The 20,884-nt window shown below is 43.3% G+C and overlaps 1 protein-coding gene across 3 annotated transcripts in view; it reads left to right on the top strand.

Annotated features, from left to right (window-relative positions):
• The window catches only part of NEK5 (NIMA related kinase 5), a 91,797-nt gene that overhangs the window by 24,777 nt on the left and 46,136 nt on the right, over positions 1 to 20,884 (top strand). For all 3 annotated transcript variants that reach the window (XM_073613250.1, XM_073613252.1, XM_073613251.1), the window contains exons 2-7: positions 6,275 to 6,415; positions 16,253 to 16,349; positions 17,547 to 17,644; positions 18,699 to 18,782; positions 18,874 to 18,944; positions 20,779 to 20,865. In XM_073613250.1, the coding sequence (XP_073469351.1) occupies positions 6,299 to 6,415; positions 16,253 to 16,349; positions 17,547 to 17,644; positions 18,699 to 18,782; positions 18,874 to 18,944; positions 20,779 to 20,865 (554 nt within the window). In that variant the 5' untranslated portion in view covers positions 6,275 to 6,298. The remainder of the gene's footprint in view (positions 1 to 6,274; positions 6,416 to 16,252; positions 16,350 to 17,546; positions 17,645 to 18,698; positions 18,783 to 18,873; positions 18,945 to 20,778; positions 20,866 to 20,884) is intronic.

Below are 20,884 nucleotides of genomic sequence, written 5' to 3'. Positions count from 1 at the left end.
GGTCCAAGGGCGGGGGTCCAACCACGGACCCGGTCGAATCCGACTGACCATGGACAGAGGCTGAGCAACGGCAGGGACACCTGCCAGCTCCTCTTGCTTGACTGGTCTGGAGCCGAGATCTCCTGCCCTGACGGGCGCAGGGGGACGAGGGTGGGCAACCGATGCGGGCATCCCATCAGGACCGCCAGCCCGGATGGGCACGTAGGGGAGCGGTTGCCCCACCGACGGGGTGGAGGTCAAACGCACCCGGCTGGCCTCCGCCCTGCGGGGAGCAGGAGGCTGCCGGTGGGCACGGGGTATCAGAGGGGGAGGGGTTAACTGCACATTGCCCGCCCCGTCGGGCGCAGGGGAGATGTGCCTTGCGCCAACCCCCGCAACCTGGGACGTGGAGGGAAGAGACCTGTCCCCTGCCCTGCCGGGCACAGAAGGAGCTCCGCAGGATAGATCCTGCACTTGTGACAGCATGCCCGCCCAGGCGGGCGCAGGGGGATACAGCTGCGACCACTCATTTCCATCTCCACACACCACACTGCTGTGAGCGTTTCTAGTATCCAGCTGTGGTGTGTGGAGATTCAAATCTCCCGCCCAGTCAGGCAAAGGGAGCGTCGCGTCCACCAGGTGGAGCCGATCCGGCTCCAAGTCCCCGGCGGAGCGAGCATCACAAACGCCGCTCACAGCAGCAGAGGACGCAGCGGTGGCCGGCGAACCGATCCGCCTCCTCCTCCCCTTCGTGCCTGATGAATGCCTGGCGGAGGAACCCACGGATCGGCCGCTCAGGACCCCCCCGCCATCCGCGCGGGTGGGTAAAGGTAATCTGAATCAGAATCCCCTGGGGCAATCGCCTTAGTGAGCTCAGGCCCAACCCCACCCCGTCCCCCCACCAATCCACCGTGACCCCTAGTCACCATACTCCGCCCTGGTTATGCCCCCATCAGTCAGGGCTCTCTTTCCCAATGGGTTCAAGAGGCCTGCATTCTCTGCAGCCTCAGCTGCCCTGAACAGTGAATGAATGGGAAGTGCTCTGTGCTGAGCAGCTTCCTGTTCATTCGCAAACTGAAGCATAGTAAACCCAGTTTACTATACTTCAGTTATGAATGAACACAGCGAGTGAGTGTGTTCACTATGTTCATTTAGAAAAGGAAGGGGCTGGTAAATGACATATTGACTAGCCCTTTTCCCCGCTCTCCTTCCTGAAACATCCCTGCAGTAGCAGAGGGGAGAGGAGAGGAAGGAAGCCAGCAGTACTGCAGGAGGGGGAAAACATGGGGGGAAGCCCAGGAAAAGTAGGGGGGATTTGGTACCGCACAGAGTGATTAGTGTGTGCTCAGGCACACCTGGCACACCCCCTCCACACGCCGATGGATGGGTCCTTTTTATTGATCAGCCAGCAGGCTGGTAAAAAAAACAAAAAACGGATTCCCATATCCACACAAGCAAGGTGGATGCAGGAATACATTAATGAGTGCTGCAACCACTTATTGCATTAAAATCTTCCAACAATACCATTCGACTGAAGTCAGTCATTAGATCGACTACGTACATCCCAAGAGTGAATGGTTAATTACAAGCTGATGGCTGAAGTAGCAGCCATCAGCCTGTGTCTGTTTTGTTTGGCCGGTTTCTGGCTTAAAAGTGAAAGTTATGTGGTGGCTCTATGGCCACCGAACACTTTCACAGAGCGGACGGCGCAGTGCAAAGTCCCCCCCCCCCCCCTTACCGGTTCTTGGGCTCTCCCACACTTACTGGGAGACTGGGGCCACAACCACCAGCTTCAGGATTAAGAGGGGTGTGAGAGCGAGGCAAATCTATGGCTCGATCCCACCTGTAAACATTAGTGAGGTCAGTAGAACAGCTCCTGGTTAACTCTGAACTGATGAACTGTAAAAGCTTTTAGGCTGGGTTCACATATGTGCAGCTGCGGTTCCCAGCATGCAGTGCGGTGCGTCCCTGTTCACCAGTTCAGGTGCGAATCAGGTCCGAATTTTTGCCTGAATTTGCACCTGAACTGGACCCAAAGACGCACAGGATCCTTTTGGAATGCGGACCATGGCAGTCCCGGACCTGTGTGGACCAGCTCCATTGCAATCCGGGCGCACTCGCATGTCATGCGAATTAGATGCGGGGAAACCTGCATCCAATTTGCACATATGTGAACCCGGCCTTAAAGCATTAGCTATGGAGATTTTTGGGTACCTTTGTTTTTTGCGATGTCACAGGCGCACGCAATTTTGAAACTTGCCATGTTTGGTATGTATTTACTTGACACAACCTCATTGTTTAAATTTGCATTTAATAAACAGTCGCACAAATATTATGTTACAAAAATATTTGCAACTATCATGCTTCTTTCTACAGGGTCTCTTATAATTTTCGGGGGGTTTAAGTAATTTTATTGCTATAAAAAGGATTATTCCATGTGTGCAAAAAATAAAGAAATTAGCTCTAGAGTCAAACTAGTTAAAGCAGTAGTAAAGTCCACTTTTTTATTTATACCTACAGGTAATTATATAATATGGCTTACCCAGTGGCGGCCCACGCATTAAGGGCGCACGGACACCGCCCCCTCTCTCCTGCTAACCCCTCTATCACCAATAGATAGATTCATGCATTGCATGAATCTATCTATGGCCGCCGCTGCCACCCCCTATTCAGGCTCCCGGCCCCTTTTCGGACGCAGGGCGCCTGAATTACAGCGGCGGGCGGTGTTTTTGAAGTACCTGATTAGAGCCATAGGCTCTAATAGGCATCAAAAAAGGTGACCGAGCGGCATGCTGTGTTAGAAAAGTGAATGAATATTCGCGTACCTAACACTAAACCGCCTCTCCGCCAATCAGGTGCTCGGGTTTGTTACTTGTCACCTGATTGGCTGAAACGACAGGCGCCGCTATTGGACGCCTATCAGGAGGAGAGGACGGGAGACGAAGACGGCAGGAGACGCACGAAGGACCCCGCTCGTCGTCGTCACCCGCTGCCCCACCGAGACAGGGTAAATGCTGGGCAGACGGCGAGCGGGCGGGGGTCACACTGGCTGCATATGATGGGCACACTAGCGGCATATGATGGGCACAGTGGCAGTGTTTGATGGGCACAGTGGCAGCGTTTGATGGGCACAGTGGCAGCGTTTGATGGGCACAGTGGCAGCGTTTGAGGGCACAATGGCAGCATTTGATGGAACAGTGGCTGCAATTGATGATTTTTTTTTTCAAAAAATTTTTGCGCCTGCCCAAAAATTTTGAGCACCAGCCGCCACTGTAGGTACTACAAATATCTCCTAAACGTGCACTGTTTAGGAGATATTTACTTTAGTAGCAGCCGGTGACGTTACTGGCGCATGCACACTACACACTCAATGGACAGCATGCCATCCATTGAGAGAGCAGTGCTGCGGCCGTGACTCCCGTGTGCATGCGTGGGAATGACATAATTGCGGTTTGGTCAGTCAAAGGCCGGAGCCAACAAACCCGGAAGGAAGACCGGGTGATGATGGAAGCCCTGCCAGCGTTGACAGTGCTCCACTGGAGGTCTTCGTTTAAGGCTACTTTCACCCTGAGGCGGATTACAGGCGCTACAGTGCTAAAAATAGCATCTGTAAAGAGCCTCTCCTGTCTCTCCAATGTGAAAGCCTGAGTGCTTTCACATTGGAGCGGTGCGCTTGCAGGACGGTAAAAAAAGTCCTGCAAGCCACATCTTTGCAGTGCTGTAGGAGCGGTGTATACACCACTCCTAAAGCGCCCCTGCCCATTGAAAACAATGGGGCAACGGCGCCAAACCGCCGGCAAAGTACCGCTGGAGTGCCACTTTGCGGGCAGTTTTAACCCTTTTTCGGACGCTAGCGGGGGTTAAAACCGCCCCCGTTAGCGGCCGAATAGCGCTGCTAAAACGGCGCTAAAAATATCGCCGCTTTACCGCCGACGCCCACCTGCCCACCCCATTGTGAAAGTAGCCCTAAGGTAAGTCTGTCATAATGTGCTAGTATGCGATGCATACTATTATACTACTAGTTTATTTTTATTTTCTTTGCAATTTACTAGCGCTTTAATACATTCTTTATTGTTTAACTCAAGCAATATAAGTACCTAAGTAGAGAGTGAAAGAGAGATGAGCTCATCAGTCTGCTGCTTCACCTTTCTGTCACAAACGGGAGAAGGGACAAGACCTATTAATGTTACTGAATGCAACAGAGAAAACTCTGATCTTCCGCCCCTCCAGACAGGGCTGTGTGGTGTGGCAGAGGTGTGTAAATCTCAGTGCTGCATGGTGAGTAAAAAAAAAAATTTGTTGGGCAGGTAAAACAGCCCCAGTATTGTATTTAGCTATATGTCTGGAGTTGCGCTTTAAAGATAATCAGTCAGGTGTGGGCATTTGTAACAGTGAATCTCTCTATTGTGAAAACTAAACTCCAGACGGCAAAAGTTTCTTAAAAATGTGTTCATCAATAGCAACAATGGATATGAATAAACTTTGTAAGTAATAAATGTCTTTGCGAACCCAGATGTTACCTTGTAAAAGTAGCAATGATATGATCACTGGGCTGTAGATACCTTGTGCAGAGAGCAGAGCTGTGGTAGGGACCCAATAGGACCACCCATTACAGGCTGCCTGCAGAGAACCACAGGGGGTGGATACAAGACCAGCCACCCTATACAAAAAGTGAGAGAGCAGCAGTGACTGGTCTTTATAACAGGAACCTCCTGCAAGAAGGCTAAATGCAGTGATTTCACAAAGAGTTTCCTTACCCTTATGGCCCGGACCTCCTAGATGGGTCTAGCCCCTCTAATTGCTATACTCCCTCCAAGGTCCATGGCATTGTTTACATCCCTCTGCCAAATACTTTTTTTTTAAATTATTCTCTCTATTATATAAACAAAAATACTCAAATAAAATAAATAAATAGTAGTAAAACTCACATTCTAATGTCAACGTTCCTCATTACATAAATTACTTACAATATACAGTTATTCTCCCCATTTCCCCAAACCCAAAAAATAATAAACCCCCCTCCCCCCAAACCCCTAGACCTCCATTAAATTCTTCCAAACCTCTGATTTTTTTTAAACTCCATCCATTTTCCCCATATGTTTCTAATGAATCCTCTACTGTATGAATTGTTTTCTCTATGGCTCTCACCAGTGGCATCACTAGGGGGTGGCTTTTGGGGCTATAGCCCCGAATCTGGGGCCCATAGCCCCGAGTCTCTGCAGGGGTCCCCAAGGGGAGGGGAGGCTCTCTGGGGACCCTGATGTAAGTGGGGGGCTTTCTGGGGACCCTGATTTAGGGGGAGGCTCTCTGGGGACCCTGATGCAAGAGGGAGGCTCTCTGGGGACCCTGATTTAAGGGGGAAGCTCCCTGGGGACCCTAATGTAAGGGGGGCTCTCTGGGGACCCTAATGTAAGGGGGGCTCTCTGGGGACCCTGATGCAAGAGGGAGGCTCTCTGGGGACCCTGAAGCAAAGGGGAGGCTCTCTGGGGACCCTGATGTAAGGGGGGGCTCTCTGGGGATATATACACACACACCTATATTATATAAACGTGTATGCCCACCCAAGCATATGACTTTCTTTACTACTCTGCTATGGGCTCTAGCCCCAGATCTTTTGTAGACCTAGCAACACACCTGGCTCTCACCATTTCCACGCTTACTACCCACTCCTTCATATTCGGCGCTTCTTGGGTTCTCCATAGGGTCGGGATCAAACCTTTAGCTGCATTTAGGAGGTATGGGACTAAGGTATTCCTGTATTGGGGCACCGTCTTTCTCGTATAATGCCCTCTGCCAAATTCTTTATCCGATGTCTGTGTCTTTGCAGTTCGGCCCCATAGGTGTCCTATGGTGCTGGTAGATGGACAGAAACTGATGCCTTCCACCATAAGAATCAGATCATCACCCGAAAATACCAGTTTGGAGCTGTTATGCCCGTGGTAAAGCCAAGATATGATAAGGGCATGCCCACCCCCTAAACTGTGTTATTATGGGCTGGGAAGGGACAAATGTGAAAAATGTTTTTGAGTTTGAAATAGACTGATATGTGCTGTTCTGGCTCCCCTTTTTTTATCTACCTGTAGGAATCATCCTATTAAACCTGTTATATATCTGTAAAGAGGGCTTCAAAAGATCACCACCGGGGTTGTTCCATAAGTCAAATAAAATAAAGTGTAATGTGTTAGATGCAAATGATATAAATGTACGTATTTCATTTTGTTTGGACAACTACAAAATAGTAATTGCTTTGCAAAACATTTGATAAATATCGGTTATGTCACTCTTTTTTTTTTAGGTGTGACCTGGCAGTAAAGAAAAAATGGATAACTATGAAATAATTCGAATGATTGGCGAAGGAGCATTTGGAAAAGCATTTCTGGCGAAAGGAAAAAAAGACAACATCCAATCTGTAATAAAGGAGATTAACCTTTCTAAGGTGGGGTAGTTGCAATGGCAATTGCTGACTCTCATTGCTGGCAATACTTTAGGATGTTTTATACAGTTGGAAATAATAAGAAATAATCGTGTTCCTTTCATTTCTGTTACAGTGGTTGATCTAGTATGGATGATTCAGTGTCATGGCCTTTACATGGCTGGTTTATACTCCTGTGTTTTTGTTTATTTGTACAGCAAGTTAATGATTGGCCATCAAACATTTGCGTACCTTGCACCTGTGTCATGATAGACAAATAAAAGAGTACTGTGTTCACGCTAGCCAAGCAGGTCATCGGATAATTCAGAATGAATGGGCATCTTAAGGCAAAAAAAAAAAACACCCTTTAGTCCTCCTATATAAAAGGCCTAATAAATGCAAAAGTGGGCATAATTATTTATTTACTTACATAGGTCATTCAGATTTCACATGTTGATAGAATAACTTTCCCTTTAGTAACTCTTCTTCTTTTTTATTGCAGGTAAATAATGGATTCCAAACAGAAGCAACATGCTGTCATTGAGTTCTTGATGAAGGAGGGGTGAAAGCTGTCCAACATCCACAGAAAGCTACAGCATGTTTACAGAGATTACACCATTGACAAGAGCAAACGTGTCATCTCTGTAAAAATTGTGTATCCAGAGCCGATGCTACCACTAGGCAAACTAGGCAACCGCCTAGGGCGCACTGCTGCCTAGGGGCGCCTGGCCACTGGTTTCCCTCCGCGTCTGCATGCTGTGCAGGCTGCAGCATGTAACTAACTCAGTCTCAGGCAGCTGCTCCGTCCGACCGGTAGTGTAATTAGAGGCACAGTGCAGCACTGGAGCCAGCGCTAGAGGAAGCAGAGCCGATGCTTCCTGTATAGCACCACCTCCTGTCACTTGGGCAGGGCAAAGGGGGTGGAGTCAGGGGTGAAGCCAGTGGGGGCAGCAAAATTAGGTTTTGCCTAGGGTGTCAAAAATCCTTGCACCAGCCCTGTGTGTATCCTTATGTGGATGTCAGACAGCCTGCACCCCTCCTTCTTCAAGAACTCAATGACGCCACATTGCAGTTATCTGAAATATGTCTTTAAAACAAGTTGCAGCACTCAAGTTGACAGTTAAAACCAAGCTTGTAGTAATAAGAATGGTCACACTTCTGTCACCTGGGTGAACCATCAGTGGCACATAAACAATGGCAGCAGTGGCGACTGATGCTGGTTTGCACTTACCCCTTCACCACCATGGCTTCTCCTCCTGGCCAACGTGGTCTTCTTTAGATCCGCCTCCTGTCCTGATTGGCTTGTTTTATTTTACTATACAGGTTTAGGCCTTGGCCTACGTTTGTTTAACCTCCCTGGCGGTATGATTATTTCAGATTTTTGCATCTCAAAGCTGTACAATTATTTTGCATAGAAATTTGGTGTTTTATATTGTAGGCCTGTAATTCTTAGCAATAACACACTTAAATCTGTCCACCAAGAGTCTAGTAGATATCCCGGGTATGATGAAGTTTGAAACACAAAATCATAAATTATAATATAAAAAATAAATATAAATAATTATTAAAAATAATAATATAACAATAATAAAATAAATTTCCCCACGATTCACTATCACTGAATTCTGCAAGTGTTCTAATTTACTATCGCTGTTTTCTAGCTGGTCTAAAGCCACTTTTGACATAAAGGGACACTTTTTGGTTGCTCAATCTCAAGTTTCCAGGCAGAAAGAACAGTATATATCATAAACTGCATGCAGGGCATGGGCCAAAGCACTGGGGACAAACGGGATGTGAAATGATTTCATATAGTACTGTAATCTGTAAGATTACAGTACTGTATGTGTTATGATTTTTACATCTTTTAAATTTGCCGCCAGGCTCCACCCCCGTGCAACGCGATGCTCGCAGGGAACGGAGCCTGGCACAGAGAGGCTTCGGAGGAGGACAGAGCCCGCAGACAGCGCGGGGGACATCGCAGGATCCTGGGGACAAGGTAAGTATACCGCACCAGGATCCTGCAATGCAATCCCGAGTGTGGCTCGGGGTTACCGCTAATGGTGCTGAAATTTAACCCCCGAGCCACACTCTGGAAAACCGTCAGGGAGGTTAAACTACTGATTTGGTAATAATATATTTTCCTCCATCCTCTGAAAACAATTATTCTTTAAATAAAGTTGTATTGTCATTCACTTTTCATTTACATTTGAACTTCCTGTTTAGTGCAGCTAAAAATCTTTTCTGCAAACAGACCACCTTTTTGTTTCCTTTAAAGTGGAATTTCAGTCATTTTTTCATCTTTCCATCTATGAAATCTTCTGCTCTTGTTGTTTTAACTTTGGATAGTAAAACATTTTTGCCAGTAAACACCTTATACAGCCACTTCCTGTTTGTTATCTGGAAAAAAAACCTAGGCTTAAGACATCATGCACAGGTCTCTCTCTCTCACTCTCCTGAGAGTTTGCCAGGATGGGAGGGGGGCCGAGTCATAAGAGGGCCAATGAGAGCTGCAGAGCTGGAGGTGTGCCTCTGTGTGTCTGTGAACAGACAGCAGCTTCAGCTGCCCACAGTTAAAATGATTGCAGCCAGACTCAGTGGACGCAGACGCAGTGCTTTCTACAGCATATTTGGCAAGTACAGAATCACACTATATATAAAATAATATGCAAAGTGGTTGGAGGGAAGCTTCAGAATGGCAAAGATTTTTTTATTACAAATTATGTGAGCAGACTGCAGTTTCTCTTTAAGTGGTTAAACTGCCCTCATCTACAGACCAAAGTTCATTCCTTTGATCTGAAAGAAGGAAATGTTACAATGTTTCTCTTTATCTCTTCCTAAGATGTTGTGCTATATTTGGCAGGCTGCTTGGTTTGTTTTTTTGGGTTTTTTTTTTTTTTTTTTTTTGACAGCTGTCAGCTTGAGCCGAGAATGTCAAAGATGTTTTTATTACAAATAATGTGAGCAGACTGCAGTTCCTCTTTAACTAAGAGAAAACGCTTCACAGAAGAGTAATATTAGGAGGTGGTTTGAACTGTGGTTTCTTTTAAAGCTCTAAAAACAAGATGAAATAGGTTTTACACAAACTAAGAGTAGCAGATGCCTGGAGAGCGAATAATCTAAATACCAAAGTAATCTTATGACTCAGCCAGACATAATTAATTTCTAGAACAGATTACTTCTTTATCACTCAAGATTTTATTGAATCAATTGCAGAGGTTCAAATAGTCACGGGTGAGCGAGTTTGGGGTGGAGAAACTTGACTGTCCTGAACTCAACCCAATAGAACACCTTTGGGGTGAATAAGAGCACAGACTGCGAGCCAGTCCTTCTCTCCAACACCAGTGCCTGACCTAACAAATGTGCTTCTGGAAGAATGGTCAAACATTCCCATAGACACATTCCTAATCCTTGTGGACAGCCTTCCCAGAAGAGTTGAAGCTGTTATAGATGCAAAGGGTGGGCCAACTCAATATTGAACCCTACGGACTAATGGGGCGTACACACGGTCGGACATTGATCGGTCATTCCGACAACAAAATCCATGGATTTTTTCCGACGGATGTTGGCTCAAACTTGTCTTGCATACACACGGTCACACAAAGTTGTCGGAAAATCCGATCTTTCTGAACGCGGTGACGTAAAACACGTACGTCGGGACTATAAACGGGGCAGTGGCCAATAGCTTTCATCTCTTTATTTATTCTGAGCATGCGTGCCACTTTGTCCGTCGGATTTGTGTACACACGATCGGAATTTCCGACAACAGATTTTGTTGTCGGAAAATTTTATAGCCTGCTCTCAAACTTTGTGTGTCGGAAAATCCGATGGAAAATGTCCGATGGAGCCCACACACGGTCGGAATTTCCGACAACACGCTCCGATCAGACATTTTCCATCTGAAAATCCGACCGTGTGTACTGGGCATAGACTGGGATGCCATTAAAGTTCATGTGTGTGTAAAGGCAGGTGTCCCAATACTTTTGGTAATATAGTGTATATAATGTTAATCAGGAACTTCAGTAAAAAATAACACATATATGGCACTTTGTTCCAATGAATGTAGCTAAATCTGATCCCAACACCTCCCCACTCCATTGGAGGGGATGTTTACTTGCCCTAAACTTAAAACATTGTGGAACAATGTTGATGAAGTGTTTATTATTGATAAAAGCCTTTTTTTTTTTACATATTTTGAATAAGATAATACCTGATTCCCTAAAATTACCTACTCTCAAAGAATGGAAAGGGCATATGTTTGATTACATTAAACTGGGAACTTTAAACTAGATCACAAAAAAGGAATCTCTGGCTTGATCATGGTAATCATTTTAATGCTTTCCTCCTTACAATATACCATTTCACCCTCTCACTTCTGTTCTTGTATATGTATTTATATTAACAAAACAATTATATTGTAACAGAACTGTATGTTTCAGTAATGCTAATTTCTATTCCCACAGTAGATAACCACCACCCTGCTGCCTTTTCCCTTTTTCCCTTCCCCATTCTTTTTTTTTTTTTTTTTAATGGAAAATAAATGAAGCTTGTAGTGGTAGAGCCTACTGTATAAGCCACAAACTGGCCATCTTTGGGTCACCCATTACTCAGCCCTCTTCTTGATTGCCCTCTTCTATACTGTATGTCCTGTTACTTCACCTAAGTATGCTACTATCCAACTACATTGACCACTATAGTCTACATCTTCAGAATTTCTTATCTTCACCTTCAATATTCTCTTACCTGGCATCCGTGGAACAGGGGTCTTACCCTTACAACCTAATATGACATCTGCTCCAAGACTTATCTATCCCTGCCACCATTTGTTGTCTTTTGCCCTTCTCAGAAACTCTCTTTACTGGCTTTTCAATCTAAAAATAAAATTGACTTTAAATAACTTCACAACCTATGTCCTACCTAAATTTCTAACTTAATACAAGTGTATACCTCAAACCGTCCTGGCTGCTTCTTCACTGACCTTCTTTCTCATAACCTGAACCCATGGACATCTTTAATTATTCTCTCAAATAGAGTTCTCTTCTTTATTCTGTAAAACAGGCCTCCAAAATAATTAAACTAAAGCCCTTAAAATGACCATCACAAGCTAGCTCTTTAAAATTGCCCTAATTATTTTTTTTCTGCCTTCATCCCTCTCTACCCTTAGGCCTGGTTCACACCTATGTGGGTTGCAGTTTGCATATTCCAGGTGCATTTTTCGTTTTTCAATACATTTTTGATCCATTGAAGTTTATGGAAGCAAAAACCAGAAAAAAGTCCCTGGCCCTTTCCATAAAATGCACAGATGTGAACTTGACCTATAGGAAACCATGTTAAATGGGCTGTAGTGTGTTTCTGCAAAACTGAAAACGCACTAAAAAATGCATAGGTGTGAACCAGGCCTTAGTACTGAGTAATAGGGCTGCTGAAATTAATCGCAGCATCGATGCGTCGCGATTCGGGTGTCCCCGATGCGGCATCGATGCATGCGACCCGAAAAATCGATTTCTGGCCCCGCCCCCTCCCGGGAGAGCGCTCCGTGCATAAGGCTATTAGTGTGTGTATATTCCGGTCATGTGACTCAGCCGCGCCTCCCTCCTCTCAGTCTCTCCTGATGTCAGCTCCGCCCACTGACTGGAGCTATCAGGTCAGAAGAGAGGCGGGCGGGGCTGACATCAGGAGAGACGTGAGAGGAGGGAGGCGCGGCTGAGAGTCACATGACCGGAATATACACACACTAATAACAGCTTTATGCACGGAGCGCTCTCCCGGGAGAATTCACTGCTGACCTGAGATGTGACAACCGGCGGAACACCGGCCGCACGATTGGAGATCGGGGGGAGATGGTGAGCAGGCAGATCACCCTGCTCATTACAGGCTGCCACCGGCAGAGCAGCATGTAAGTACAGAGGGGGAGGGGGGGGGCGCTGTGACACAATTCCATAACATAGAATTGTCTTCTATGTGCCTTCATCACACCACAACTCTGCATTATTGTCCCCAGTGTCTGACCATCTCCTGTGCCATGTCCCCAGTCTGTGACCATCTCCTGTGCCATGTCCCCAGTGTCTGACCATCTCCTGTGCCATGTCCCCAGTGTCTGACCATCTCCTGTGCCATGTCCCCAGTCTCTGACCATCTCCTGTGCCATGTCCCCAGTCTGTGACTATCTCCTGTGCCATGTCCCCAGTCTGTGACCATCTCCTGTAGCATGTCCGCAGTCTGTGACCATCTCCTGTAGCATGTCCACAGTCTGTGACCATCTCCTGTAGCATGTCCGCAGTCTCTGATCATCTCCTGTAGCATGTCCGCAGTCTCTGATCATCTCCTGTAGCATGTCCGCAGTCTCTGATCATCTCCTGTAGCATGTCTGCAGTCTCTGATCATCTCCTGTAGCATGTCTGCAGTCTCTGATCATCTCCTGTAGCATGTCCGCAGTCTCTGATCATCTCCTGTAGCATATGCGCAGTCTCTGATCATCTCCTGTAGCATGTCCGCAGTCTCTGATCATCTCCTGTAGCATGTCCGCAGTCTCTGATCATCTCCTGTAGCATGTCCGCAGTCTCTGATCATCTCCTGTAGCATGTCCGCAGTCTCTGATCATCTCCTGTAGCATGTCTGCAGTCTCTGATCATCTCCTGTAGCATGTCTGCAGTCTCTGATCATCTCCTGTAGCATGTCTGCAGTCTCTGATCATCTCCTGTAGCATGTCTGCAGTCTCTGATCATCTCCTGTACCATGTCTGCAGTCTCTGATCATCTCCTGTAGCATGTCCGCAGGCTCTGACCATCTCCTTTAGTATTTTGGAAGAGAGCCTGGAGCTCCTCTGCTGTCTCTTTTTTTCTTAAGAACAGATAGAATAAAAAAAATGGAGTTCTGCTGACTAATTGAATTTTTTTTTTGATGAAAACCATGAGCACTTGCGGACTTGCGCTGTAATCGTGATGCATCGTGATGCATCGCGGAATCGAATCGTTGACTTGATAATCGTAATCGTATCGAATCGTGAGGCCAGTGAAGATGCGCACCCCTACTGAGTAACCCAACTTAAAACACCTTAAGCCACTCCTCTTATATAGTTCAAGTCCAACCTATGTGTGTGATTATATGTCAGTATTAGATTGTATACCCCTGTATGTTGCAGTCGTTCAGGTGCTTATCTAATAGTTTCTTGAAACTATGGATGTCCCCCACTGAGACCACCGCCTGTGGAAGGGAATTCCACATCCTTGCCACTCTTACAGTAAAGAACCCTCTACGTAGTTTAAGGTTAATTAAGGTTGATTTTCTTCTAATTTTAATGAGTGGCCACGTGTCTTGTTAAACTCCCTTCTGCGAAAAAGTTTAATCCCTATTGTGGGGTCAACAGTACGGTATTTGTATATTGAAATTATATCCCCTCTCGAGCGTCTCTTCTCCAGAGAGAATACGTTCAGTGCTCGCAACCTTTCCTCATAACTAATATCCTCCAGACCCTTTATTAGCTTTGTTGCCCTTCTCTGGACTCTGTCCAGTTCCAGTACATCCTTCCTGAGAACTGGTGCCCAGAACTGGACAGCATAGTCTAGGTGCAGCCGGACCAGAGTCCTATAGAGCGGGAGAATTATCGTTTTATCTCTGGAATTTATCCCCTTTTTAATGCATGCCAATATTCTGTTTGCTTTGTTAGCAGCAGCTTGGCATTACATTGGTCCCAGCACAGAACCCTGGGGGACCCCACTACCCACCCCTGACCATTCCGAGTACTCCCCATGTATCACCACCCTCTGAACTCTGCCCTTGTAGCCAGTTTTCAATCCATGTACTCACCCTATGGTCCATGCCAACGGACCTTATTTTGTACAGTAAACGTTTATGGGGAACTGTGTCAAATGCTTTTGCAAAATCCAGATACACCATGTCTACGGGCCTTCCTTTATCTAGATGGCAACTCACCTCCTCATAGAAGGTTAACAGATTGGCTTGGCTAGAATGAATCTTCATGAATCCATGCTGATTACTGCTAATGATACTGTTCTCATTACTAAAATCTTGTATATAGTCCCTTATCATCCCCTCCAAGAGTTTACATACTATTGATGTTAGGCTAACTGGTCTGTAATTCCCAGGGATGTATTTTGGGCCCTTTTTAAATATTGGTGCTGGTTTTCCTCCAATCAGCTGGTACAATTCCAGTCAGTAGACCGCCAATAAAAATTAGGAACAATGGTCTGGCAATTACTTTACTGAATTCCCTAAGTACCCTCGGGTGCAAGCCATCTGGTCTCAGTGATTTATTAATGTTAAGTTTCCCAAGTCTAATTTTAATTCTGTTCTTTGTTAACCATGGAGGTGCTTCCTGTGATGTGTCATGAAGATAAACACTGCAGTTTTGGTTACTGAAGCCCCCCGATTCCCTCGTAAAGACTGAGGAGAAGAATAAATTCAATACTTTCGCCATCCCCCCATCATTTGTAACCAGATGTCCTTCCTCATTCTTTATGGGGCCAATATGGTCTGTCCTTCCTTTTTTTCCAAGTCTAATTTTAATTCTCTTCTCTGTTAACCATGGAGGTGCTTCCTGTGATGTGTCAAGAGGATAAACACTGCAGTTTTGGTTACTGAAGCCTCCCGATTCCCTAGTGAAGACTGAGGAGAAGAATAAATTCAATACTTTGGCCATCCCCCATCCTTTGTAAACAGATGTCCTTCCTCATTCTTTATGGGGACAATATGGTCTGTCCTCCTTTTTTTACTGTTTGCATACTTAAAGAATTTTTGGGGATTTTTTTTTGCTCTCCTCCGCTATGTGTCTTTCATGTTCTATCTTAGCCGTCCTTATTGCACCCTTACATTTCTTGTTGCATTCTTTATAAAGTCTGAATGCTGAGGATGATCCCTCAACCTCGTATTTTTTAAAGGCCTTCTTCTTTGCTTTTATATGCATTTTTACATTGGAGTTAAGCCATCCAGGACTTTTGTTCGCTCTTTTAAATTTATTACCCAATGGGATGCATTGGCTAATGCCCTTATTTAATCTGCTCTTAAAGCAAACCCATCTCTCCTCCTTGTTCTTTGTTCCTAAGATTTTATCCCAATTTATGCCTTCTAGCAAGGTTTGTAGTTTAGGGAAGTTGGCTCTTTTAAAATTCAGTGTCTTTGTATTCCCCTTATGTTTCCTATTTGTGTGATTTATACTGAAGCCAATAGACCCATGATCGCTGTTACCTAAATTGCCCCGTATTTCCACATCCGTGATCAGGTCTGTATTGTTGGTAATCAGCAGATCCTTATATATTGTATCTGTGATGCTACCATACCCCTTATATAGTAAAATAGTTGAGAAAGGACTGTCTTCTTTTACAAAAAGAATTTGTAAAAGACTTCTCAGAATTCTTTACTCATACACAAGAGATAAACCCTACAGAGCCCATTTGTGTCGGGTAATGCTCAACTTGATGACATTGCTTGGGTCTTGGGTCATGTGTGTCACTCTCAATGAATATACAGCCATACAGAATTTTATGCTGCTTCTACTGCTTGTCTGCTAAGCTTTATGGTAAGTTTATACAAGCTTTCTATTTATAATTTTATAAAGCCAGCATTAGATGTGACAACTGTGTACTGTAGGAACACTTGGTTTGTAGGGATTTGTTCTAATTCATTATTTAAGTGATTTTAATATTCAGAATAAATGTTTCATACTTAAATGTATAGGAGGGTAAGGACAAGTCAGACAGAAAGACTTAGATTATGAAAAAGGACATATTTTGTACGGTCCACTGGGTCAAGTGCTGACCTGACTGTTTAGGTATTGCATGATAAACTATTACAAACATACAATATTAATAACCATTGCTGTATGTAATATCATTTTTTTTCTTCTAGATGTCCCCAAAGGAGAAAGAGGCATCTCAGAAGGAGGTTACCCTTTTGTCTAAAATGAACCATCCAAATATTGTAACCCTATTTACATCATTTAAAGGTTTGTTGGATATAGAGGGATATAGCCTATCTACTCATGAAATGCCCTGTCTCGCTTTTATTGTAATCTTCTTCTTCACATCATTTAAAGGTTTGTCATGTGGTTTTAATAGAGGGATATAACCTATCTGCTCATAAAATGCCCTGTCTCAGCTTTTACTATACTAATCACTATTTCCATCTGTTGCAGCTACATTTATAGATTATGGGAAAGAATTTTGAGGTAGGAGCAGGGCTGTAGAGGTTAGAGGGGCAGCACCAAGCATCGATAATTGAGATAACCTTTACCTTTTTTAGTTACCTAACTTGCCTACCTCATTTGAGGCTAAATTCAACAAGAGAACTGTGGGTAAGCGAGGGGAGTAAGGAGGTTCTTTATATAAGAAGAAATATAAGAACATCTTTCCTTTCTCCGGTATGTTGGTCTGCACTGTTAAAAACTAGCTCTGCATATAAAAAATACCCCATGCTGCCTCTAATAGGACATTATAGCATTACATTTTGCTAGAAAACTCACATGACATAGTTGATGGAGCTTTTATAAAAAGACTGACATCATTCAGGTGCCTGGGGTCTGGTTGTCTAAGACCAGCACTAGAGGCGCAGTCATCATGGTTCAGAGCAGCCAACTCCTGGTAGTGGTGGGGATGGAGTAGCCAGACTCCCCATCATTTCATACAGCACTAATGATACAATAATGCATAACCTTTATTTCACCATAGTAAAAATATATCATGTCACTCAAGGGACAGTGAGCGCTTAATGGTGTGGTTACAGCAGGGGAGCCCCTCAGATGACCTATACTACAGGTAGCACAGGAGCCAGAAGCACACACTTTACTTGCCATCCACCTACAGTGGCTACAAACATCTAGAGGAGAGTAGTAGTAGGAGAGTCCCAGCCATCAACTCTACTTACCCAGATCCCCTCCAGCTCTTCCTACCTTTCAGCTGCGGGCACCCACAAACATGCATATAGCCGGCTGTCTGGGGGTCAGTCTATGTGTCAACAATCCATGTGAAGCAATGATGTTTGAGATCCCCAGATAGGCTATACTGAAAGCATGCAGCTAAGAGATGTTGGACTACTGGGCAAAAACCTAAAACATAACATATTCATAGAGGTATCGTAGTACCTTTTGATATTTATAGTGTATCTCTACATGTATATATTTTTATCCCACTGTGTCTCACTCTAGAGAAGAATAGTCTGTACATTGTGATGGAATACTGTGATTGCGGTGATCTGGCAAAAAGAATAAACAAGCAGAGAGGTGTTCACTTTGATGAAGACCAGGTAAGGAAAGATTTTGCTGAAGTGTCCCTTTACAGTGTAGCTCCTGCTGTAATGCAGAATGACCATCTTGGCTAAAAAAAGAAGAATTTCAACACAAGTTAAAAGGTCAGACCTCCTAAAAGTGATACTTCAGTTTCTGGCTAAAATTTCTTGTTCCTCTTATAAAATACATAGGTGAGATCTCTGTACTTGACTTCCTAGGATCTGTACAGCTACCCTGGATATTATTAGAGGGATCCACTTTCCTTGTTGAATGTTTAGTTTAATATTTGATAGAGAATATTATATAATGGGGTAAGGTGGTTGGAAGACCCAAACTCCAAGGAGAACAACAACAGAGCCTACAAATATTTTAGGTAGAGTTCCTAGGATCTGCACAGCTACCCTAGATGTTATGAGAGGGACCCACTTTCATTGTTGAATGTTTAATTTAATATTTAATAGAGAATATTAAATAATGGAGTAAGGTGTTGGGAAGACCCAAACTCAGTGGACGGCAGCATCAGAGCCTAAAATATTTTAGATATTAAAATGAGAAAAAACTGACTCCCCATGGAGGAGGCTCTGGATATTATTAAATGAGTTGCTGAACCTGTTTGAATTTTACTAAGTAATACATGTTGTTGCATAATCATACATTTAGAAAAAACTACTTGGATATTAGGTCTTATATGGCTAGCTAGGTCGAGACTTATTTTGGACGATTTGTACTTCCTTTACTGAAAGCCTGGATTCCTATCTGAACCTTTTTGTCAAAGGCTTGATTCTGGAAACACACATCAATACAAGATGTTAATGCATTTTCCTTTATTTGCACCTTTTATAAGCTGAAACGGGGGAAATATGAACTGCATCTTTTGGGCATGCAAAGTAAGACATGGTGTAACTGTGCAATTGCCTCATGAAAAAGCAAAGAAAAAGCAATAGGTATATATTCAGTTTGTTTTAATGAGAGGGGTTATGTTTTTTTTTTTTACTTATTGAAATGCCAGTATACAGTTAAAGCTCTTTTTCTAAATAATGCTTACAAAGTATATATTTGTTCTTATGACAGATTCTCAGTTGGTTTGTGCAGATTTCTTTGGGTCTAAAGCATATCCATGACCGCAAAGTGCTTCACAGAGATATTAAGGCGCAGGTAAAAGTCATGTGTTTTTTTTTCTGAAGGCAGATGAAACAATCAGAAGAATGCTATCATTGGGTTATTGAGAGATATTTCTCTTTTACAGAACATATTTCTCGCCAGTAATGGGACCACGGCCAAACTGGGAGATTTTGGTATAGCAAGAATGTTAAACAAGTGAGTTCTCTATCATCATGTTCAGTGATGAGTAGTAATTAGTGTGAAATTCCTCCTCTCTATGTTGAGAAGAATATCGAAAGCTGTTTTTCTGGATTATGTTTTGATTTTCCTGTAGGAATCTATTCACCCCTTTGTGTTCATCTATATTCTTTAGTGTGCAACTTTTTATATTGTACTTTAGCACAGGGGTTCTTAACATATTTGTGGTTACAGAGCTGCAATGGATTGCCCATAACGCTTCCCCAGACTGATGAAATCATGATATCACCAGTCCTACTAGATACCAGTATGACTATAAAGATGTCAATATATTGGTTTTACTTTACAGATAGATTTTTTTTTTCATATTTATATGAAAACGGCAAATCACAAATACACAAATTATCTACAGCTAGTAAAACTTTTGGTGTTTTTTTGTGCAATTAAAACATGCAGTCAAGCTCAGTTATTGACAATGTTACCCCAATTTCATCTGACACATCAAGTCGATTTTCCGTTTTGATTTCAGGTTCAAAATGCAGAGCATCTTCTTTCATTTTTTTGTATTTATTCAGAGGTCCACTCCCATCATTTGTCTTCATACTCTCAAAGAATATGGACATACCTCCCAACTTTTTGATATGGAAATGAGGGACACCTATTAGCAAAAGTATGTAGGCATAGGACACACCCCCTGCCATGCCCCCTTAAAGGACAATTATACAAAAATAATTATTCGTTAAACCCACAAGTGCTTTTTTCTTAACATTTCTATTATATTGGCCTTTGAGATGTACAAATGCAATAATTTAAAAACTGGATGAAAGTTTTAGCACTGGGAAACACTTTTTGATAGATAAATAGTGCATTTTATATACAGGTATATGCATTAGACCAAAATGAGGGACAAATGAGGAGGAATGAGGGACAGAGGGACATTGTTCCAAATCAGGGACAGTCCATCGAAATCAGGGACAGTTGGGAGCTATGTATGGATGACCCAAAATAATGAATATCTAAACCAAAGAACCAATATTCTAAACATTGTAGATCGCTAACACTTAGGTGTCGTGGCTGCAGTTGTTTCTTCTTTCAGGATATGTACGACTTCTGCAAGTACAGAAAATGCCTGTTGATCTTACCAGTAATACAGTTTCCTTGTAACTTTCTACACATATAATGAAAAGATGAGGAGTTGTTTGTTGTCCAAATGTGGAGAGCAGCCTAAAGTGACAACCCTGCTCCTCTGTAGATAAACTAAAGTGATTGAGCATTACCACTCTAGGGCAAGAAGAGTGTTACTGCCAGGAACCTCTAAACTAAAATTTTAGGCTGATTTTACTGGGATTATTGATACAACTCTGCTGGAATAACAAATATAAGTAAATGTAGGTAGAGAGAGAAACTCTTCTCCGCTTTCACGATAAATATATCTCAATGCATAGATTCTTTGGAAAATAGCCATGCAAATATGATATAATATAAAATAGCAATTACGGTATTAATAATATTAAGTATATATTAATTTGAAGCAATGGTTTTATTTCTCTTTTTTGATGTGTAATATTAAAGACAAACCTGCCTATGCCATTGTAAATAGTAACACTGCACCCTATATTTTACTTGCTTGCACACAACAGTCTGAACTGTATGTAGAATATGTTATGCTTATTAGCTCCACACTTGCTATTGCCGTCTGTTTAAATCATGCAGCCATACAAACTCCCTATGCGTCTAATGATCATGTGACCGGCTTAATTCTTTACAACTTTGAATATTTTCTTGCAGTTATATAAATGTATTATTGTGTGTACTTATTAAGAATATTTTAATATGATTTTTCCCAATTAAGCACAATGGAATTGGCTCGTACATGTGTTGGGACCCCTTATTACCTTTCTCCAGAACTTTGTGAAAACAGGCCTTATAATAATAAGACGTAAGTGACATGTGATGTA

This window comes from Aquarana catesbeiana, linkage group LG02 (assembly GCF_042186555.1).
Source record: "Aquarana catesbeiana isolate 2022-GZ linkage group LG02, ASM4218655v1, whole genome shotgun sequence".
Lineage (NCBI taxonomy): Eukaryota > Metazoa > Chordata > Amphibia > Anura > Ranidae > Aquarana > Aquarana catesbeiana.
The sequence above is the reverse complement of the archived record's forward strand: the minus strand, read 5'-3'. Positions and strand labels throughout refer to the sequence as shown.